Source organism: Eptatretus burgeri, chromosome 9 (genome assembly GCF_056783735.1).
Source record: "Eptatretus burgeri isolate ZD-2024b chromosome 9, Ebu_testis_v1, whole genome shotgun sequence".
Taxonomy (NCBI): Eukaryota; Metazoa; Chordata; class Myxini; order Myxiniformes; family Myxinidae; genus Eptatretus; species Eptatretus burgeri.
Genome location: NC_140969.1, coordinates 22017149 through 22042000, shown reverse-complemented (window position 1 = coordinate 22042000; position 24852 = coordinate 22017149). Strand labels below are relative to the sequence as shown.

At 43.1% G+C, this 24852-nt stretch overlaps 1 protein-coding gene across 3 annotated transcripts in view; it reads right to left on the bottom strand.

Moving 5' to 3' along the window:
* Nucleotides 1-24852, bottom strand: part of EEA1 (early endosome antigen 1) — a 68786-nt gene that overhangs the window by 29256 nt on the left and 14678 nt on the right. For all 3 annotated transcript variants that reach the window (XM_085894314.1, XM_085894315.1, XM_085894313.1), the window contains exons 8-20: nt 24670-24825; nt 24046-24153; nt 20509-20901; nt 15343-15471; nt 14960-15079; nt 14374-14577; nt 12739-12939; nt 9424-9525; nt 9243-9307; nt 3721-3943; nt 1073-1174; nt 606-683; nt 302-484 (exon numbers count right to left, since the gene is read on the bottom strand). In XM_085894314.1, the coding sequence (XP_085750440.1) occupies nt 302-484; nt 606-683; nt 1073-1174; nt 3721-3943; nt 9243-9307; nt 9424-9525; nt 12739-12939; nt 14374-14577; nt 14960-15079; nt 15343-15471; nt 20509-20901; nt 24046-24153; nt 24670-24825 (2064 nt within the window). The remainder of the gene's footprint in view (nt 1-301; nt 485-605; nt 684-1072; nt 1175-3720; nt 3944-9242; nt 9308-9423; nt 9526-12738; nt 12940-14373; nt 14578-14959; nt 15080-15342; nt 15472-20508; nt 20902-24045; nt 24154-24669; nt 24826-24852) is intronic.

Sequence of the window (24852 nt, the reverse complement as noted above, 5' to 3'; positions counted from 1 at the left end):
CTCCACTAAATTTCGTCCAAATACGTCCACAACTTTGTGAGATTTTTGTTCACAAACAGACAGAGAGACAGAGACAGGGGTGAAAACAACCTCCATCCACCTTCAGTGGTGGAGGTAACTACACTGAAAAGTCAAATATATATATATATATATATATATACAGTATATCATTACTATAATGTGGAGTTAGTGATGTGGAGTTTTATTTATTTCAAATTAAACAAAGTCTGCTGAAGTATTCTGTGACAAATTCTATGCATCAAAATAAGAGCTGCAAAAGATCCCAAAGTACAGTACACACCTTGAGATCATGCTCTGTGGCAGAGAGCTCAGAGCGTAGCCCCTCACAGGTGTCAGACTGTTTCTGTACCTCTTCCTCAGCCACTTTTATCCGAGCCTGCAGACCTTCAATCTGGCGTCGTCCCTCTTCCAACCTGTGGCCCAACTCGACTAATTCATGCTTGGATGACTCCAGTTCTGCTGACTTCAGAGAAAACCACGAGAATGAATGAATGCACCATTTTGGGCAAGTTCCAAATGTACCTTTTTCTGCATGGCATGCTAAAACCGACACCACACTGCTTGCCCTGTCAAATGGCACATACCTTGCTCTGTAGCTCTTCTTCTCGTTGCTTGCTCATCTTTGTAGATTCTTCCAGTTGGACAAGGAGTCCTGCTGCATCCTGCATAGCAAACATCCCAAAAGCACTCAATCAACTCATCTCTACCTTAACTTTGACTTCTCTTTTCTGAATCTATTTTGGAGCACTCGGTGCTCTTCTTGAAAGGGGTAGGTAAGAGTCAAAGAAGCTTGGTTCTTTGATTCAAAATAAATAACTGTTTATTGAAGAAAAACGCATTCACATGAAATAATATGTAAGGCAATTGTTTTCATTGTTTTCAAGATCCTGAAATATCAAATAGTTTTCAAAACGAACATTCAACTGAATGACATAGTCACCTTCTTTTGATACACAGTATTTATTTCACATTTCTGAGATATCAACCAACTACAATGAACAATATCCAACCACAACCATCTCCATCTCCATCTCCCATGCTTTAAGTTCACCTCCTTCAACTGCTTGGCTTCTGTTCCGAGTCGAGCAACGTGTTCCTGCAGACTTGCATTCGTTGTCTTTTGTTCTGCCAAGGCAGCAGAGTGCTGCTGTTCCTGCATGGACAAAGGTCAGTTGTTACAAGGTGCCCAGGTAAACCTTTGCATGTAGATGATATATGCTATATGCTTAAAGAGTAGGAGACTGTATTCCATCAAATCAATCAAAGCAAGGGGCAACTAAAGACAAATTGTACAAATAAGCAAGTTATCCAACTCACTTTCTACAAAGAACGATCTTGTGCAATACAAGCTTCTCCTCTTGAATAATAAAGAATCTGCAGCCATCTTTACTGCAACTACTCCATCGCTCCTCTGACAAACTACCAGGAAGTGTCGTTTCCGCGTTGAAGGGGATATTATTTACAGTAGTGGAGTTTATGGCAGAGGCGAATGAATACATCTCCAGAAGATTGTCCTTACTTTTTATAAGCGACTCGACGAAGTAGACATGATTTATGAAGGGATTTATTGGTCACAGGTGGACTCCAATCAAATTGTAGAGACATCTTAAGAATGATCAAAGGAAATTAGATGCAAAGGGGTTGAATACTTATTGACGCAAGACATTTCAACTTTTCATTTTAATTAATTTGTAAAAATTAAAAAAAACATTTTTTCACTTTGTCTTTATGGGGTATTTTGTGAAGATCGGTTACAATTTTATTTTATTTTTTCATACATTTTAAATTCAGGTTGTAACACAACAAAATGGGAAAAAGTCGAGGATGTGTGAATGCTTTCTGAAGGCACTGTATGTGATTATAGAGCTTCTATTCATGTTACTGCATGATCAACAACCTTTTCTTTTGACAAACCAAACATATCCGAAGGTGGAGAAGAAAAATTGCTCATCAACCATCGGCCATATCGAATGAATGATACTCAGCTGCTTTGTCTCATGGGGGTGATCATTATATGGCATGAATGGATTGTCTGAAAGAAAGCAGCTCAGAAATCAGGAAGGGATGAAAAAAAATCTATTTATGTGAAGAATAACTTAGAATGAGAAGACTTGGGAGTGGAGGAAGGAAGAAAGTTGAGAGGATGTTCTAAAAGGACATGGATTGAAAATGGCAAGAAAGATGTAGAATGTTTGGGTTTACACAAAACTGATGAGATGTGTAGATCAATATGGAGGAATGGCATCATTCGACCAACCCCGTGAAAAAAGGGGAAAATGGTCGTCGTTGTTGACAATGACCAATCCAATCCTGTGTAGGGTGAAGGTTAACAACTAGGCCTGCACATATCTGTGTGTTTTGCAAAATGTGTACACAGTCCGTTTGTTGATTGTGTACACATTAAGATCTACCGTGTTACTAAGCCATCCCCCCCCCCAAACTCATCCCAGCCCTCCCTCCTCCCAACCCTCACACAAAAAAATAAATGAAAGAGCGGCAGACATAAATGAAAGAGTACTTATGCTAAAACAAATCTTTGACTGACATCAAACTGAAAAAAAAAACTTACGGTTTTTAAGTAACAACTTTTTTTCGCTTAACGGACGTAAAATAAAACATTGAATCCAAAACAAGTTAAAGATCTGATTAAGAGAAATTACGTTACATTACACAACAACAGGTTTGGCGGTGGAAACGTATGTCGTAATTACGTTCCATTTACTTTGCAGTTTTAACTGACGAATTGATCAGTTATGAGAAAGAGTAAAGACGTATCCATAAAAAAAGAAAAATAACTTTATTAAAAAAGTAGCGTAGCAGATGTGTGATTATTATTATTATTATTATATGAGACCGATACGCCGGACGGCTGTTTATTTCATTTCTATTTAAAAGACATGAATTTTGATTTAAGTCAATGTCACTTAATAGCAACGGCCAATGAATGCAGCCACCAACACACATCTGTGTATGAAAAAAAAAGTCGATAAACATGGCGGCAATAATAAAAATATCTGCAGGTCCCGCGTCTCTTCACTCCACCAAGCGCCAAAGGCAACGGAACGTGTGCATTTTACAGGTTTTTGTAAACGTTTATAATCTTTTTCCGTGTACACGTACAGGGTATACTTAGTGTTGGCTTAGCGGTTAAGGTGGCTGGCTTGGGACCTCAGGGTCCTGAGTTTGAGCCCTTATCGACCATTGAATTAACACCAGGTAGGATTGACTCAGCTCCTCATCCTTCCGAGATTGGCGAAACGAGTACCAGTGTCCTGGGGTAATAACCATTCGGGGTAATCTGCTTTGGAGTGGCGACCCGTCCAGGACCGTATTCCTTGCCAATGAAACTGCCTCGACAGCCCTATGCACCTTTACGGCACGAAAGGAATGCTATTATTATTTACACGTACACAGTCATAGCCTGAGTTAAGAACCAATAATAACCACCATTTTACAAGCTGCATTTTACTCCAATTGATGCAACACATTTCCCTTAATCCTCAGCAAATTCTACGAGGTCTACAATAATTAAATGAAATAGATTGTATAGATATTCAATGTAAGAAAATGTTTCTGCAATGTTTGTCACCTTGAGATAATAATAATACTAATAATAATAATAATAAAATCAAAATTGCAAAACCCTGATCATTCCAATCACCTTTCACCCACAGCTGCTTTTTAAGGCATATCACTCACAGCCTGCATGTTGGCTTCTCTAGCTGTAGCCAGCTCCCCACGGACGCCTTGAACTTCCTGTTGGAGTTGCTGCAGCCCACGTCGAGACTCATCCCGTGCACCCTGTGCCTCACCCAGAGCCTCACGTAACCTTGCTGCCTCTTTCTCCGCCTCGGCCCGCGCATGTCCTTGTGCTGCCTCTTGGCCTTGACTCGACTCCAATTCTGCTCGTGCTCCTGCCAGACTGTGGTCGCACAAATTTTATAAAATGCGAACCGAAACAATCATTGCAACAAAGACACAGCTCTCCTCAAAAACATTACTTACCTATCTGTCTAGACTCTAAACAGTAGAGTAAATGTGTGAAGAAATTTAAGTAACTCTGCAATAAGTCACAGAACTACTTTCCTGTTGTTAGTCCATGGGCCCAGGCATATATCGGTACCATCTGAGGAAACTAAACTTTAGGGCTACTAAGTTATTGGTAGGGACTATATGATTATTTCAATATGTGATAACCGTTCCAGAAGAGCAGCTCAGTGTATGTATTTTGCATTTTTACCATTCTGAGATATTGACGTTTTGGGGGGAAAAAAACAAAAAAAAAACAAACGAGATGCGAACCTCAGCCATAGGCTGAAGGTTATCTTGCCAAAAACAAAAATATTTATACCGTCAATGACGTCAGCAAAAGATTCTGTCATCAAATTATAGCTTTATCTGAAAAGCACTCTTCTTGGGCTTCAATTTGAGGTACTACTAGATATTGTTAGTCAAAGATTTAAAAATGACCTTCATAATCGTCAACTTCGACCTAAGGCGCTAACCATGAAGGTCAAGGCCGATCGCCACCAAAAACTAATCAGCTGAGCGCCTATCGATATACTATATATACACCAAGTTTGGAGATGATCCGATAAAAATTACTCAAAAGTTAAGGGTTTCGTTGATTTTGATGTTTGACCTTCTGGTGACCTTGACCTTTGACCTTGACCTTCAACATTTTGTGTGTCGAAAGCTATTGCGCTCACGAGTATACATATCAAGTTTGAGAGCGATTGCACGAAAACTGTGATCTACAGAGCTAGTTGAAACTTGAAAATCAATTGTAACAAAAAAATAAATACACAAACAAACCGACGAAAAAACAGATCTTGCAAAACGCTCTGCGTTTGGCAAGATAAAAAAAAACCAAGGACCACTGGGAGGAAGTGGCAGAGCTGAAGTCCACGCAGGAGGAAGCAGACACCCGAATGCTTCTGCATGCTCTGCATGCAGCAGAGGCTGGGTACAAGGCTGTGGTGATCACTGCCAAAGATACAGATGTCCTTGTGCTGTGTCTTGCCTTCAATAAGGACATCCCATGCCCCGTGTATCAGAAGTATGGTATGCAAACCCGCACACGGTTCCTAGACATTGACAAGCTTGCTAGATCGATGGGAGACAGTGTCTGTGATGCCCTGGTTGGACTGCACGTGCTCTCCGGGTTGTGATACAGTCAGTGCCTTTGCAGGCCGGGGAAAGATGGGTGCCTTGAAGCAAATGAAGTCGGATAAGACCTACCAAGAGGCCTTCAGTCAGCTCGGTCATTCATGGGAAGTATCCACCGAGCTCTTTCAGAAGCTGCAAGAGGTCACCTGCCACATGTACGTGCCGTCTACCAACACCACGAAAGTTAATGAACTCCGACATCAACTCTTCAGTGCCAAACGGGGAGAGATAGAGTCCAGTCAGCTTCCACCATGTGAAGACTGCCTCTTCATGCACGTCCTCCGTGCAAACTACCAGGCTGCTATTTGGAGGCGCTGTCTGCAATGCCAACCCTATGTTCCAAGTCCCAAGGGTTGTGGATGGACCACTGATGATGACGGGAACTGGCCATCGAGTGGATGCAGGGTTCTCCAGCACCGGATGCAGTGTTGCAACTGCTTTCCTGCAAGTGTGGACAGTCGTGCAAACTCCCAGACTGCACGTGCCTTGCCAATAGCCTGAAGTGCACTGACATGTGCAAGTTGCGAACCTGCAGCAACCAGCCCGCTGATGTCGAGGAAGAGGTTGTAGACCTCGAGGACTCTGATGCTGATAACAGTGATGAAGACTGGACTACTGATCCATGGTGTGAATGTTTTGGCACAATCACAAGGACATTCATGGCTACAAATATGCATGAGTAAAACATAGTACATAAACATGCCACAGTGGTGTGGTGAAATTTGGGTTATCCGTAAATTTCACATTTTGGACGCTTGTTGGAACTAGGGTAGGGGAAGGGCAATTCCTTTAACTGTGGTAAAAACTTGTAAAATGTTCATAAATGTTTTCCTCATACAACATGTGCATGTTGTAGGCTACTGCGGTTCAGTAGCACTACCCAGGGAACTTGTATGACAATATTATAAATTAAAGTGTACTGAAAATCACTAATCAGCAACATTTTGATAGGCCCTATTGTTCACCCCTTTCTGCCATAAAACAAATTCTGCCTTCAGGAATGACACAAAGGATTATTCGGATGGTATTAATAAAGAATTTCAGACATGTATTTGTGGTTTGCAGTTCATTATAGCCCCATGTGGAAACAGCAATTGCATCATTATATTTGTGAATGTTTCTGAGTTTGCCTTTTCGCTTTCATTATGTGGAGGGTGGGTACATTCCAGAGATGATAACTACCAATAAGCTGCCAGTCTGCAATGGTTATCACATTAAAATATGATCTATATATTGTTGCGAATTCGCGCCCGCTGACGTGCGAACGGCCCCGTAACTCGAATCGCGGCACGTCGCCCACCGGACGGACAATTCAATCGTGACCCTCTCGGAACAACGCCGGGAGCTAGTCACGGGTGGGGGTTTAACCTCACCACGATCGTGCCAATTGCCCACCCGCGCAGGATAGGGTTGCTCGCTAAATTCGCTCTACCTAAGTACCTGTGCGAACGGTCGACTGGGCGATCGTACCACGCCACAGGCCGACTCCGGACACGAACCGCTTAAGCGGTCCGTTCCGTGCTACAGTGATAACCGAGCGGTGTTATCATCGGCCTTGACGGTTCCGATTAATGACCGGGATGTTGCACCCACTATGAACCCCTTAGGTGATGCAAGATGGAGGGTCAATAAAAAGGAAAAGAGACGAAGCAGAGCGGGAACAGTCAACAAGCAAGCATTTTATTCTCTCTCTCTCACACACACACACACACACACACACACACACACACACACACACACACACAGACACACACACACACACACACACACACACACACACACACACACACACACACACACACGCACGCACACGCGCGCGCACTTACAGCCATACAATGATGCACAAAAAGCAAATGTAACAAAAGAAACGATGCAGAGCTACAACCGAATACGCGTACACACTGCAACACTTAAACAGTTCCACTTCACAGACGGCGCCAACACACACATTTATTCAAAAAGCAAAGGAAGGAAAAGAAAGAAAGAAGTCGCGACTTCCCTTTTATGGCTGGTGAGTCCCTCTCCCACGACCGCCAGCGTGGTCGCGCCTGGCCCTGACCTCTCTCGCGGCCGGCGAACCCTCTCCGGCACTCCCCGTCCGGACGCGCAGGTCCACCTCACTGCTGGCGCTCCCGCGTCGCCCGTCCGTGCCTTCGTGACAGGGCCGCACGCCAAGGCGCGAGCGCAGGACCTCTTCCCTAAGACCAACTCTCCACAAAAACCAACCGAAGACCAACCAGACCACCAGCCAAGACGAAGAGGAAGAGGCGGAAGAGGAAGCGCCCCAAGAGGAAGAGGCTCAAGAGGAAGAGGCTTAAGAGGAAGCGCTCAAGAGGAAGAGGCTCAAGAGGAAGAGGATCAAGAGGAAGAGGCTGAAGAGGAAGCGCTAGCATGCCCGCCCGTGTCCGTCTTTTATAGCGCCGGGCTTCGCCCTTCGCCCCGCCCTGTTCTCGGCTTCACCTTCCTTCGAGAGGGTTCCCGAAAAGGGCGTTCCCTCATGCTTTCCCTCCACCCCGCCTCGTGCGGGGGCCGGGACAGTCAGTTTTTGACTCTGGGCCAGAGAATTATTCCCCCAAAATGAGACCCCTCCTTCACATGACGTCTGACCTTTGACTTGCATCGCCCCTCCTCCACTCCAAAGCGCGGGGAAGTCAAACAGGAGAAACAGGCGGGGAAACCTGCGCATCCTCGCAATTCCCTCCTTGGCGCCTTTGTTTGCCGTTCGGAAGCGGACGTAGTGGCGAAGATGTAGTAGCGTAGATGGTGGAGGTGGCGTGGTTGCAGTGTGGTTGGCGCTGTGATGGGGATGGCGTGGTTGTTGAAATGTTGTGTGTTTGAAATAAAAGATAGAACAGAAAAATGGCTAACTGGAGGATCGCAGCCCGAATGGATCACATAAATTCCCTCTAGACAACGGGTTTGGGCTAACTACACATGTACCTATTAAGATATCTCACCTGAGGGCCCTTTATGGTGTAATGCGAATTTCCACAGCCGTAACAATATATACACCAATTCAAAAATCATAACTAGGATTGGTTTCATTAGATGGTACCGACAAGTGGAATTTCTGGCCTGGGCCCATGGACTATGTCATTTACCAACCCCGGATGGCAAAGGGGAGCAAGACACCAAGAAAAGACCAACACTGTTATCGACAACAAAATAAATAAATAAGCAGAAACGCGAGGTGGCATTTGATAGAGCACATACCTCCACCAGGCTGAACAGTTTACATTTTGTATCCCACTGATAGGCCGGATCTGAATCCTGACCCGAACCAAAATCAAATCGGCTTGTTCTTGTCAACTAAACAATCATCCACATAGCTTTGTCATAACTCGTCCACAACTTTTTGAGACATCATGCGATACTGAACATCGTTTTTGGCTCCATCTCTCAATGGCGTAGAATCGTTTTTTTTAAAAATTCTTGGATTTTGATCTTCGACAAAATTGAATGGATTCGCCGTCACACACCCAACCTGTCCACCAAGTTTTGTCGGGATACATCCACAACTTTTTGAGATATGCCATACATCGTTTTTAGTCCCATCTCTCAAAGCTGAAGAATCACTTGAGAAATTCAAAAAAAACAATTCTTTGATCCAGATTCGGGTCTTCACCAAAATCGAATCACTTCATCAGTGTCACACACCCAGATATAGGGTGTATTCAACGATGCAACAGCAACACCCTGTCTGCAAAGCGCCAAGATGACAGTTTGTAGTCTGTTTGGGAATCAAAGCCAAAAACTCAACAACTTAAAAGTGAGTAAACTACCTCTGGGATATCCTGTCAACCCAGAGGTACATTTGGGAGGCATTTAAACCTTGCCTATCCTTTAACAATAGTACATTTTGGGGATACAAACATTCACATCTGTTATCAGCATACGCCACCTGAAGCAAACACTGGAAAAATAATTCCACAAAGTCTTCTTTGTAAATTAGAAAGAAATTTCCAAGTTATTGGAGCAGTTTGATAGTTCAAGAAAATTTTTACAACCAAAGGGAATCAGTGTTCCTGAGGTAGCCGTCGAGATGCTCTCACCGGACTCGCTGTTCCTCCAGGTCCTTTTGGAAGGCCTCAGAAGCTTGGCGCACACAAACCACCTCCTGGCAAAGAATCAAGAAGTGAGCATAAATTGTGCTTTGCACAAAAGCTTTTAAAGTTCAAAATGCCGAAATCAATGAGCTCGCAGAGACCGAAGGGGTCAAATAACAGAGGTGACCTCTTGTGCCTCCTTGAGCTGTCGCTGTGTCTTCGTCTGTTCTGCTTGCAGGGAGCTGACCTCTGTCTTGGATAGAAGAAACTGTTCACACTTGGCTTGATGCTATAGAAGAAAGCAAGGCACATGCACAATTCACCATTTCTTAAATATCAACATGGTGTTATTTAGCATCGATCATAAAACACCCACACAATGACTATTTTGAATACACTGAATACTACATACTGTTACGAATTTGGAATTCAATTGCACACAACATCGAGGTTCCCTTAGTCAGCTATGTCGATAAGTGCATGTTTCCTCGATAGCTCACCTTTCATTGTTTAAAGGTTCAGAGATCGATTAGATGCGCTGCGGATCGATTTAATAGTTAGGGAACGAAACAATGGAGACGTCCCTCCCCCTCTTCTGCGAAGAGGAAGAAGAACCCTGCCATCCCGTGACGTCAACAACTCCCTCCCACCCGTGGTTGAGCGGGGGTGGATCGCGAGGGCATGAGTCACGCCGGGTGCGGGGAGGGGGTGCAAAGGATAAAGAGGACATCTTTTCTTTGTTCAAAAGAGTCCGTAAAGAGTTTGTGGGAGTCCCGTGGCAGAGTTCGTGTGCTGAATCCCGTGGGAGGAGTAAGCCTATTGCTTCGGCAGTTGGGGGAGTCGGGAGGAAGCCAGAAGCCAAGGAGCTGCGTGGAAGTCCGGGCGTCGCGAAGGAGACGCGAGCTGGAGGCGCAGCCTTGCCTGCTGTGTCGCGCAAACCGCGCGTTCGTGTGGAGAGAGCCGGAGAGAGCTCGCCTGCCACACGGAAGGCCCGAGCTCGACCGCGGCTACGCTAGCTGCCATGGGGAAGGAGCATCGCGGGTCGCCCAAGCGCGTTCGTGTGGAGAGAGCCGGAGAGAGCTCGCCTGCCACATGGAAGGCCCGAGCTCGACCGCAGCTACGCGAGCTGCTGTGGGGACAGGACGTCGCGGGTCGCCCAAGCCAGACACCACGAGGGTGCAGGTAACCTGCAACGGTCTTGTGGGACTCGTTCGGTCTGCCAAGTCCCACACTATAAAGACCCAAGAGGTCCAGTCTGACCCCATTGCCTTTGATGGGGTCTTTTTCCTGCTTTTCTTTCGAATGAATGTTGTGGCGCCGAGTCCCTAAGTAAAACTGTGTAAGTGACTGTACATTAATAATTGCTTATAGACGGTTGTAGTTATTTTGTCGTGCTTTTGTTGCTTGTATAATTGCATACGTGTTTTGCCTAATTTAATTGCATACGTGTTTCATTATAATAAATGTCCTTGTGTGAATGTAAACCTGCTCGTTTCGTCCATTCCCTCATTGACTGAACATTTCGTGTGTTGGGAGTTAGAAAGCCGTTGGTTTGCCGTAAAAGGGGGACATTTGGACTGACGGTTCTCGGCGATTACGTCACTCGGAATCGCGCACGGACAAGCTCGCCTCGGCGGTTTGTTCCGCACGAGATCCGTCGAGGGTGGAATACCCCGGTAGTTGGATCACGTGGGTATTTAGGTACATTGAAGATTGGCAATCGACCCTACCCCACGTGATCGGCTGATTGGCGTATTTCGGTTCTTGTACAAGGACCCGTCGCTCGGAGTTATCCGGGCGGCGATCTATATTCCGGGCGATCGGTCGGGCCGACTCGACATGCGGCTCCGTTCAGAACGGTCGGTTGGCGGCTGACCCCCGGCCAGTGACAATACTGTGAACATTATCTCACACCGAAGAAGAGGCCCATATTGGATGGCACGATTCCATTCACAGGAAGTATGTTTTGGTAATAAAGAACTCCACTAAACAACTTGTCTTCCTCCTTACATAACATCACTTGCATGCATTCAAAGAGAAGAACAAGAAGAAAAACAAGAACAAGACGAAGAATAATAAGACGAAGATCAAATTCATTCACAAATTGAGGATATGATTGATGGAAGAGGTTATAACCAGAGAGTTGGTGTCAAAGCCACCCAATGCTCACCTGTTTATACATTTATCGTTTTTAAAAGACTCGTCTAATAATTAATATTTTTTATAAAGCATTGCAGTGAAGTCTGATCCAAATTATTTTAAAGCAATATATGTATTTGTATATTGTAATCAGTAACAAGAGCGCAAGTGAGCACAATATACGCCCGAACAAGGTGTATATGTATGTATATATATATATATATATATATATATATATATATATATATATATATATATATATATATATATATACAGAATTGTGCTACTACATGGAAAACAGCATCCTGGTTGCCATGGCAACCACTTTAGATGATGAACGTATGTCGCGACACACCGTCTCCACAGTCTCTACCTATGTACCAAATATGAAACGTGAAAGTTGAAAACTTTAGGAGTTAGAGTGCGGACAGGAATGGACGGACAGACAGACAGACGGACGGACGGACGGAGACGGACGGACGACCAGTAACACATAGTACACCCCGATATATATCATATCAAAATAGTGTGGTAGATAAAAACATTAGAAAGGAAAAAATAACTTGCACCAAAAACTTTAACATTTTCACGCTCACGCTCACGCTGGGGGTATCGCTATAGCTCTCTGTTCTTCGAACAGGCGAGCTAAAAACATTTGAAATGAGAAGGGCACTCGGTGGAGCGCAATACTCTGCCACGTAATGTCTGATCCATGAGAACATATTGGGCCCAATACATTTTTGGAATATCGTGCTACATATTGTTTTTGGCCCTATCTCTCAATGGTGAAGAATCACTTTAAAAATTAAAACAATTCTCGTATACAGATTCGGATTCGAATCTTCACCAAAATCGAATCAATGCGAAGTTGCCAAACACTCAACGTGTCCACCAAGTTTCATCCGACTCCGTCCACAACTTTTTGAGATATTGTGCTTCATATCGGTTTAGCCTTATCTCTCAATGGTGAAGAATCACTTTAAAAACTCTAGTAGCTGGATCCGAATCTTTACCAAAATCTAATCAGTTCGTCCTTGTCACACACCGAACCTGTCCACAAAATTTAATCTGGATCCGTCGACAACTTTTTGAGATATCTTGTACACAAACAGAAAGGGGTGAAAACATAACCCTTTGGTGGTGGAGGTAATAAGACAAAAGAATGCGATTGACGTGTTGAAAAATGACAATGTGCCCACGCAAGCATATATATATATATTTGGAGTAACTATTACCGATACACAAAAAAAACTCCTTCATTCATTGCTTCCAAACATTTAAAACTGCACAACACACCGAGAAGGAATGGATAATGATGAACATGATTAAGATAATAACTTTTCACCCCCGATATGGTTGTAACCTGAGAGTCCAGTTGAGAGTTCTTCTCCCTGGTGGCGACGAGCTGCTCGTCACTATGTGCCACGTTGGCCTCCAACGTCGTTATACGCTCCTGTGTGGCAAAAACCTGTGCACGAGATGTTTGCAGCTCGGCATTGAGGACCTCGCGCTCCCCACGGCTCACTGCAGCTTGCTCCACCAACTTTTGCTGAACTACAGAGAGCTGTGGTGGGACATGTGAAGCACCACTACGCTACAAAATGGTCAACCAAAATAAAACTATTCAACTTGACTGGAGTGATGACAAAGGATGTCAAAAACTGAGAACATTTACAACACCATATTTATGTACAACTAAAATGGCCACCGGTCTTCCTTCCAGTTGGCCATCTTTGATCAGGTCACAAAATAAAGTGTGTATGCCACTGTGCGTTGTGCTTGCGCCAAGTTTGAACAAAATCAGACCACGCATGTCTGAGAAATTGTTGGGGACACGTTTATGTAACAAAATGGCCACCAGTCGGCCATCTGTGATCTGATGTTGGAAAAAAATGATGTGCACATGTAAGTCGTCATTTGTTATCTGTGTGCCAAGTTTGAACATCGGTAAATGCATGTTCGAGAAATGGTTGACGACGTGTTCAACATCGGGTTTTTATAACTAAAACGGCCGCTCGTCGGCCATCTTTGATCGCATCGTAAAGCAAAATGATGCGGTTATGTACGACATCGAGTGTTGTCTTTGTGCCAAGCACGAATTAAATCCGTCAATACATGTTTGAGATATGGGGTTGCGGACGCACGCACACATACACAATCGAGACCAAATCCATAAGCCCCCATTTCGGAATAAGTTCAACGGGGGGGGGGGGCAAATAATGACGATATAAGGCAATAATCCGCATTCAGATTTAGTCTTTCAGAGACATTTTGTACAATAGTATCACATGCATATTTCAACGAACTAAGTTTAGGGCTCAAGCAATGGAGTAAATCAACAGAATGTTGATTGAGGTCTGCTAACCGCCGTGGGAAGCAAGGAGAAGTGGATGTTTCGGGCATTAACCTTTCAATGGAGCAAAAAAATAAGAAATACAAAACAAGGAAAGAAAATATTATCCACAAGTACAATCTCCACAATGATTTTGAATTTTCAAAGGCACAGTCACTTTTGTCTTTGACTCAGTCCCTTAGTGCATTGACCGAAATAAAAGCAATATGTAAATCCTCCCTCCATGAATATTTACCTCTTTCACTGCATATAATGCAGGCCATACTTCTTTTCCTGAACCAGATAACCTACTAATATCGTTTTTAGTAGCTTTATCACCAGGAAGCAATAACCCCTTGCAATCGACCTTGAGAAATGCTTCATTGTCCACGACAGTTTATGGGTTCGCAGGATGGCCTACAGGCACGCACACTCGCCTCGAGGCTACGTAGCCTGGGTTCTAATTCTAAACCGGCTATAAACTGTCGTGCCGGTGTTTCATCGACAGGGTGATTCAGCAGTGTGCTGTCCCTTGGATGGACGTTAAACTTGCGTCCCCATCTGTCGGCATTAGTTGTTGGTGGACGTTAAACTGATAAAATCCATTGTTCATCTTGTCTGCTAATGCAAACCAACACAGAGACAAGTCCCGCCAACAAACTATACCTGCTGCTGCAGCTCCACATTTCGCTCCTGTAACTGCGAGATGGCCTCCTCCACCCCTTGCCCAGTCTCGATCTTGGCACACAGCTCATGTCGCTCCTTCTCTAGTCGCTCCACTTCGTACCGTGCACGCTTCCCTTCGGTCTCGGCTTCCGAGAGCCTCCGCTCCACTTCACTGCATTGCTTCTCCAAAGCTTCTGCCTTGGCCTGAATGCACGAATACAAAAATCTTTTTTTTGTTTGTTTGCCAATTGTCAATTCCTAAACAACCACAATTGAATCGGTACAGCAATTTCCTTTAATTGCACCAACAACCATCAACAACTTAAACCGCCACAACGAGACTGCAAACGAAACCATCAACACCAAAACCAAACAATCATTTACTTGGCAGAGTAATTTACTACTGCAAAAACACATGTACAGCATAAAAGTGAAAGCAAAGAAGCCGTGCTTTAATCTTTTAACGCCAGTTTGGCACATCGTTTTCATTGATGCATTTTTAAGAGTGAAAGAGAAATTACTAGACTGTCTCACCACCACACCCCACCCCAACAACCACAACGTCCCCTTACCTCGCCCCCGCTACCTGTTTTTGATGCAGAGAATCCTTTGCTGATTTGTACGATGCCTGCATCTCAACAAGTCGCTGCTGCACTTGTTCCAACTTCACCTGCACCTCACCACGACCACCCGCACTACGTTCCAACTGCCACAGATTGAGGAGTTTGATGAAAATGTGTACCGCAGAAAGCAGAACACATGATTAAAAGGTTAGAGTCGAAAAATTCCATCTGTCTGGCAAGAAAATATTTCAATATTTTTATTTATTTATTATATTTCAGTATTTGGAAAACATCCGTGTGCAACAATGCTGAAAGGGAGAAAAAAGACGAAGTAAAAGCAAAAGATGTACACGTGTACATTTATTGGACTTTGCATAATTTAAAAAAAAAAAAGCCGATTGAGCACCTCGTCCTGCGAGCGGGAAAGCTTGAGGCCCAACTCTGCCAAATGCTGCTCGTGTTCCTTGGCTTTCTCACCAGCCTCTTGACGTGCACTCTGAAACTTGCACTCCGCCTCACTTAGACATTTGTGGAGCTAAGAGGGAGCAAGAAAGGCCAGGGACAAAATTTGCCTGTGACTACAACTTAAGGTAACAATAAGTTGAGTGAAGCCTCAAATATACCAAACAAACATCCACAAGTCGTTTTTTTGCAGATATGAAAACATAACATTTCAATTCAAAACTCACGACATGATATATTTTCCACAGATGACAATTAGGTATCAAGAATATAGGAATTAAATCCATCTAGAATAGTATGCACTGCACACGCTAATTACATAGCAAATGCTCTCATTTACCGCATGTTCAAATTGATAGTGGATTTGGACTTTCTAATAACTCATGATGACAACGGATACAAAATTTGACAAAACAAAATGACAAAAATGACATTGTATGGAAACCTGCAAAACATGATGCCAATAGACATGATGTAGATGGAGATCAAGTTGGCTGTTGAGGATAAATGTAATCTTTAAGCTTGGTGGTGACTTGATGGTTTAGGTACTTTGCTTATGATCTTAAGGTCCCGACCTCATGCCATAGCCATGTCAATACAACACCAGATGGGTTGACTCGTACTGTTATCCTTCTGAGTTCGGCAAAACGAGTACAAGCTTGCTGGGAAAAGTAAGCCAGTTGAGAATTGTGCATATAGTAGTGGCAACCCGTCCAGAATTGCTCCCTATCACGTCAGTGATCTTCACTATTTTTAAGAGGGGGGCCACTTTACTCATTTGAAACCATTGGGTCAATTTGATAGCATTTATGGCAGATTATGATGGCGCGCTTTCACATTTGTGTATCATCGGCCACGCGTTAGGGGCCGCACTTTCGGCTGCCAGTGGCTCACGGGCCGCACAATGAAGAACAGGGCTCTAGCCAATGAAACTGTCCCTGCAGCTTTACGCACCTGACGGGTACAAGGAGGACCATCAATTTCCATAATCTTTGTTTCCAGAGCAGATCCTTCAACAGAAAGTCTGGCTCGGAAGGCAATGATCGGGCAGTTTCCATACAATGCGGTCTCAGTATTTTAATGCCCAGAAGGGTCATTCCATGTCAAATCATCAAAGAATCTGCCGTCATCTCTCAGATTTTTGTAAAACTTTGGGAACCAATTGGGACCCATGAAAAACGGCAAGAACTCAAATATTTTTGCTAACAGCCTCTTAATTAGTGAGATACAGACTAACGAACTTTGGAATAATTAGCACGACGTTGCGAATTCAAATGGCCATATCTCTAAAAGGATAACACCTAGAGAGCTGGTTTTGGTGTCATTTTAAAGGTATTTTCATGCCCTATGAAGATGTCTGGGCAACATTTTCCTACCTCCAACCACAAAAAAGTTATCACAAAATATAAACTTCAATCGTGAATCCCCCAAAAATGTGTCCTTCAAATTTCCTCAAATTCATCCCAGAGGTACCTTATGATGTCAAGAAGCTTCCACATAAATTTTGTGATGGGCACTCCAATAGTTTCTGAGATATGTGCAATAATGTACATGTACGTATGGCATATAGGTTCGAAAATCAGCATTTGTAATGTATTATACAATCATTCTAACCTAGCCATGACAGGGAACACAGGGAACGACCATCAATTGCTTTGAAGTATCATATACTTTCATTTTTAACTGGGCCTGAAGGGAAGAAACAAGTGCTGCTGTTGCTGCATTGAAGAGGAAATTGAAAGCCTAAGTCAGGTTAGTGAACACTGTGTACTTGAACTCACTTATTGATTGTATAATACATTACAAATACTGATTTTCGAACCTATATGCCATACGTACATGTACATTATTGCTCATATCTCAGAAACTATTGGAGTGCCCATCACAAAATTTATGTGGAAGCTTCTTGACATCATAAGGTACCTCTGGGATGAATTTGAACGATACATTTTTCGGGGATTCACGATTGAAGTTTATATTTTGTGATAACTTTTTTGTGGTTGGAGGTCAGAAAATGTTGCCCAGACAAATTCATAGGGCATGAAAATACCTTTAAAATGACACCAAAACCAGCTCTCTGGGTGTTATACTTTTAGAGATGTGGCCATTTGAATTTGCGACGTCGTGCTGATTAGTCCAAAGTTCGTTAGTCTGTATCTCACTAATTAAGAGGCTGTTAGAAAAAATATTTGAGTTCTTGCCGTTTTTCATGGGTCCCAATTGGTTCCCAAAGTTTTACAAAAATCTGAGAGATGACGGCAGATTCTTTGATGATTTGACATGGAATGACCCACAAGGGTTTTTAGGAAGGTGGCTGCAAGTGGTATCTCATATGTGTTCACCTTTTCAGCAGCAGTTTAAATATAATTATCAAGCCTGGAATGGTCCAACATGGCCAAAGGACATCTTCAATATATGTTTACTATTGAGGCCATCCGAATACACTGCACCATTTTACTCGTCCTCGTTTCTACATGAGCATCATTTACTGTGTACTTTAATATATTGTACACACAGCTTCAGGTGCATGTTTTTAAAAAATTTTTTTAAAGATATCTGTAGGCAGGTTACTACCTCTACACAATTTATGTCTCTTCTTCCTTCGTTCAACTTGCAATTTACTGGATGCAAACGTTTTCGTATTCAGTGAAGCCGTCATAGTCCGAAGCAAGAAGCAAAGTAAACTAGAGCACTCATTTGTACTTGATTAACCTGGTGTTAGCTTAGCTGTTAGGGTGGTGGCTTGGGATCCTAGAGTCCAGAGTTCAAGCCCCAGTGGCCCAACTATCCATCAAATTTCATCAAAATCCGTCCATAACTCTGACACATCGTGCTATCTATCCTTTTTGGCCCAATCTCTCAATGGTTAAGAATCACATAAACAATTCTCGCATCTGCATGTGGATCTTCACCAAAATCGAATCAATTCGTCCATGTCACACACATGTCCACCAAGTTTCGTCTAAATCTGTGCATAACGTTTTGAGATATCCTGCTCACAAAGACAGACAGACATGAAAACTTAATTTTTTTTTTTTTTTAACTTTGGTGGTAGAGGCAACAAACTATTTTTGTACCTCACACAAAGTGATACACTGCACCACAGCACACTTACGGTACTGTAATCCAGATTTCACTCACGTCATTGATAAATGATAAAGTACTAAACTCGTGAGAAGGTGGAATGCTCCAATACCATAGAAAAGGTAATGAAGAATACAGTATTACAAGGATACAAGGAAGGAATTAAGGTGCAGGAGGAGGCCATTCGGCCCATCATGCCTGCACCAGACCAATACCAGATTTAATCAATCTGTCGATACCCCTACCCTTCGTGTGCATCCTTTTTGGCTGCGACACAGGTACTCATTTCGCCGACCTCGGAAGGATGACAGGCCTCAACCGCCTGGTGCTAATTCAGCAGACAACAGGGCTTGAACTCAGGACCCTAGGATCCCAAGCCACCATCCTAACCACTTGGCCAACACCAGATTGCTTTGTATTGTAAACAAAATTCTTGCAACTCCATCTTTCCACTGCTTCGTTAAACTTCAACGTTTCACTTGTTACTAATATTTTGCTCATCGACTGTTGTGAAAGAATGCCAATTCTTTCTTTAAATGCATGAAATTAGAAATCCGTGCACTCTCTAATGTGGTAAAGGTCTGAAAAAAATTAACCGGTGGCCTTAGCCCAAAAGGGGCTATGCGTCTTGGGTTTTGTACTGCCCCTTGGATCAAGGTTAACCTCGTTACACAGTGATGAAGTTAACATTAAGCTAAATGCATTTGTGTTGGTGGTTGGGTAGTTTGTCGTGAGGCAATCATTATTTAAAAGCCCTTTCATCCGTCCAACGATTTCACCACTTTATCCCATTCCATTGACAGTGAAGTATTTCGATTATATACCTCGTATACTTGCTTTCTGACAAGTCTTCATTAGGCTTAACCTGACCGCCTTGGAAATTTCCTGAGAACCGCTTTAAGTACGTACCCACTACAATGTTTATGCAACTCCTGCACCTTTCTTGACAACTGTTGATGAGCATGCACAGCTAGACAGTACATTACACTCGTTGCGGTTTATTTCCACCTCCACGTGTGGTTTTTTCTCAAGCAGTGTCTTGATCTGCTGGGGATTTGGACATTTTACATCTTGTTCTGGATGTTCGGGCTGGCAGGACGGCCGAGAGGCACGCAACCTCATCTCTAAGCCGTCTAGTCTGGATTTGAATCTCAGCCCAGCTATGAAGTCATCCCAATGTTTCACATCCAGGGCGATTCATCAATGTGTGTGCCGTTAAACTGGGCATTGTGTCTCCAGTTATTAGTAGGTGCATGTTAAAGACCCCATTGTGTCCTTCGCAAAGTGCAGGCAACCTTTCGTCGGTACCATGAACAAATTCCAAATTCGTGCCTGAACTACAGCTGGGAAGGCAACGGCAAACCACCCAGCATAACCCTTGCCAAGAATCTGCTTCGGCAGCACAGACGGTCTGCAACAGAGCATGGAACATCAAAATCAGATGATGGTCATTTTTGGATTTGCGATTGGAACCTTCATTGCCGACTTCAAATTATGATCGCTGCATGTTTATGAACTCATCTTTTGTTAAAAACAAGAACATTTTGTAGATGTTTTTGCCAGTAGATGAAGTTTTAGCAGTTTACGGCTGTTTCAGTAGTCCCCTTTGCCGTTCAACTTCCAATCGGGGACAGAAAGTGAAGCGAGGCGCTATTGCTGTGTTTAGTACTGCAGGTGAAGTGCCATCACATGTGGTTTGATGTGCAGAGCATGTTGTAAATATACCTTTTCTGAAGCCTGTGGAATTGTACGAATGCATACGAAATTACTCATGGTGGCCTGTACACTCTTCAAATGGTTAACTTCCTTGAAAAGGTAGTTGTTATTATTACTTTTATAGCATGATATAAATACAATTCAGTGCAGATAAGCTAAGATGCATCTTTTTGGAAGGGGTAACAAATAATTGCATAACCAAATCTCACCAATTCTAATCGTCTCCAGCACATACCTATTCAAATTGGTATAGCGATGACTATCTTTATGTCCTGAGACGTTTGGGGCACTGCATCTCATAGGAGCATACCTGCTGTAATTCTATCCGAAGCTTATCTTCCTCTTGTTTGCTGCCCTTCTGTCCAAGTTCGGCTCGTTGTAGCTGCTCCTGAAGGTTAGACCTTGCCTGCTCAATCTTTCCCTGTTCTTCTCGTAGATTCTGCGTCACTTCTTCAGTCTTCCGTAGTTCTTCTTGCAGGTTGTTCCGAGCCTCATTGCTCTTCTGAAGTTCTTCACGTAGAGCTTGCATGTCCACTTCGTGCCTCTTTTGAATCGCAGCATTTTTTTTTTCGAGCTGCTGGTTCATCGCTTTCTGCTCTTTCAGTTCACCTTCCAGCTGCTGCTGTGCCTTGTTCTGCTCATACAGTTCACCCTGAAGCTTCTCGTTTATCGAGACATGTTCCTTGAGCTCCTTCTCCAGTTTCTGGTCAAATGAGACACACAAAGACAGACAGACAGGTACAGATGATTACGTGCACAGAAGATAAAGCAATTTACTACTGACTTTATTGTTGGAAATATTCAAGCTGAACAAATTAGAAAAAGTTGAATTCAGCTTTTGTATTGTAAAAAAAAAAAAAAAAAAAAAAAAAGAACAAGTCTCAGTACATTCAAAGTACACTGCACCCATGCCAAATAAATAAAAAGCAATCATCCAGCACATGACATTCGCCAGGGCGCCTTTGGTGCCCGGCTGTATTGGAATACTGGTATTGCTAATTGGTTGATGGCTTTGATTTTGTTTCTTGGGGTGAGGTATGTTTTCAGCATCAGCCTCCTTCTATGCAAGCATTCTTTGGCAATTGTTTGTGACATATTTGGTGGCCCTCTTATTTTTAAAGATATTTGTATGATGCTTTGATAATCGGTAAAGTGATATCAATTCAGGTGTTTTCAATCAGGACGATCAATCTCTCATATGCCGACTTGTGAAAAATTGTCTAAAACGCTGGCACACGTCGAATACGTTATGGGTAAGTTTTGTATACGTTAAGAGCACGCTGAAAAACACTGCCATACATCGTAGTATGCTGGCTTTCATCGTTGTACTTTGCGGTTGTCCTCAAATTTTAGCATACTTGAAATTTTACGACGTATGCCAGCGTATGACTCACACGTTCCGCTACGCTGGCCATAAGTTGTAGGCACGTTATGCGATCGTTGACACATGTTGACACATGTTACTTGTAAGTTACTCATAAGTCGAAATACGTCGAGGGAATGATTAACGTACCCGAAACTTATTTATAACCTACTAGTACATGCCTGTAAAAAAAAAAAAAAAATAATAAGAATAATAAATAATTAAACCACACAGGCCGTTTCTTCACTCTCGCGTGCCCGTACGTGCGTGACCCGGAAGTTCAATATTATTTGCAGTTACCATTATTCGCAATTTATTTTTAATACCCAATTATTCAATTAGCACCAACGTATTTTACCTTTTCGCAATGTCGTGGCAAGGAAAAACAAAAAGAGAAGAGAAGAGAGAGAAAAAAATTTACTTCCTGGTTCAGAGCATACCAGCACTCTGATGTTCCCGAAATTTATACACCGTCTCATATGAAAACGATCATAACTTGGGCCATTGTGTTTATCTATAAATGCGCATAAGAAATCGAGAAATTATTAGAATACACGAAGTCATCACTCTCCGGAAGCCCGTACGTTGTAACCCGTAATGGGGAACGTGGCTGAGCTTCCCTTCCCCCATCGGCCACGCCCATGCAATAATGTGTCTTCCCATTGGTTTGGTAATTAAATGGCCATAACTTGGGAAGCACTTGTCCGATTAATATCAAACCTTGAAAAGGCACATCCTCAGGTCCCCAGCAATATACCTGGCAAGTTTCAATTAGATCGGACCAGTGGTTGTCGAGAAACAGCGGTCTCTCACACACACACACACACACACACACACACACACACACACACACACACACACACACACACACACACCCGCACACCCACACACACACACACACACACACACACACACACACACACACACACACACATTGCTGGAATTATAGATAGATGAGTAACGTGTTGTAGGCACGTTATACGATCGTTGACACACGTCGAGGCACGTTACTTGTAAGTTACTCATAAGTCGAAACACGACGAGGTAATGCTTAGTGTACCCAAAACTTATTTCTAACCTATGAGTAACGTGCTTTGAAGCTATGTGTAACGTACCTCCAATGCATATTGACGTATGTAGACGTATTTGATTGACGTCTTCCGGACGACCACAGAACTTACTGAACGTGTTTCTAATTTACAGCTACCGTATAATGGCATATTGGCAGCGTTTAAAAAAACAAAAAAAACAACAATAACTTCCGATATTTCGTCACGTGCCGTTACGTCACGTCCGATTGCCTCTTCAGTTTGCTCATATCATGTCTTATTCTTAGTTCCTCCTCTGTGAATATTTTCTGTTTGAGGATATTGTCACGTCGACGTCGAAACTTAAAAGCAAATGTCCGAATATATTTTAAAATTCGTGATAGACTAAAAAAAAAAACAACAACAACTTCAGATATTTCATCACGTGCCTTCACGGAGCCAAGGAGAAAAAAAGAAAATGTGCCTTGATGGAGAAAATAAGTTTTGGGTATGCTAAACATTACCTCGACGTGTTTCGACTTATGAGGAACTTACAAGGAACTTGTGTTGACGTGTGTCAACGATCACATATCGTGCCTACAACTCATTCCCGGCGTAGTGGAACGTGTGAGCCATACGGCGAGTACGTCGTAAAATTTTCAGCATGCTTGAAATTTCACGACGTACAAGACGTACCACGAAATATGACAGCATACTTCATCGTTTTTCAGCGTGCTCTTAAGGTATACACAACTTACCCATTACGTATTCGACGTGTGCCGGCTTGGTTCGGCAAATTTTTCATAGGTCGGCATACGCTGGCTAAATCGTCAAGGTGTGACTGTGTGGTTGACACTTTCAATTTTCAGGCGGTTATGATTTAAATCGGCGTGCGGCAGGTTTTTAACAGGCTATGCCACGAGTTCGTTGGCGATACTTGCAGCGCGCTATGCCCAAGTTAAACTATCGTTGGGCATAGGTTGTGAACGCCGACAACAGGCTAAGCATTCGTTGGTACAAGTTATCTATAAGACAACGAAACGTTCTGTGCCCGTTACTGATATGTTATGCATACGACCAACACATTATGAATACGACCAAAACTTAAAAAAAAACATCAAAATTTCAGCGTACGCCAACGTTTTACATACATTTTTATACGTTGCCATTGCTGGCTAAATCGTCAAGCTGTGACAGCGCCTTAAGCCTTCCCCAGCGACCACGATCCAATGATGGCCATATTCTTGTTGGACTGCCATATAACCTTGCCCTTCAACATTTAGGGATAGAATGTAAATTAAGAAAATGTGTCCCCATCTACAATGTATCTACTGAAATTAGACACTCCCCTTACCATTGCCCTCACCACAATTCGATCATTCATTCTGATATCACCCAACTTCCTTTTCATTTCTTATGCATCCTGCACCTCGTGCCTGCAGTCACATCACCTCACCTGGTTCGCACTACGTAGGCCTTCCAAGATGCTTTCATTCGCCTTGTTTTCACTTATTTTCCCATCACCAACCAAGGCCAGCTCATTCTGTAGCTTTGAGATAGTTTCCTGTTGCCAAGGGGAGGGTACAATATGAACATTTGCGACATTTTTTTCCATCTTTTAACAATGGCCTTCGACACAAGTGCTCGAGTGCGTCATAAACAGAGGGAGAATTGCAGAACAGTCTGGAAAAGGTTTGGGAAATGCGAAGCAAACGGGTGGGATGAAAACATTACCTCCACTTTTGCTCCCAGTAGACAATGAGCAGACAGGCACACGAGAGAGCAGGGCAGGCAGGCAGTAATAATGGACACAGCACAAAATAGATAATGATCAGATAAGCACAGCAGCAATTGCAGATCATTAAAGCAGTGCACGATTAAAAAACAAGAAATAAGGGAACGGGCGTACGTAAGAAGAGAGAAGAGTAGAGTAAGCCTTGGAAACTACTCCACAAAACCTCAAACTGCATTAACACATCAATTCCTAACACGTGCAGAGAATGACCATTTGTAAAAGTGCCTCAAAAGCCCAGCAAAAGCAACAGCAACACAAAAGAAGAGCATACATAAAGTGAGAAACCTGTGCAAGGCAAAGTTTTTCCTCTGTGTTGCTGCGCTCAATCTGTAGGATGTCCGATTGGTGCTCTCGTTCTAAGCTCAGCTTGTCCATTAGAGTCTGCACCTGTACCAGCTCGGTCTTCAACACTTCAACATCATCAGCACCAGGCCTCTGGAGCTGCAAGACCACAAAGCATCAAAATGT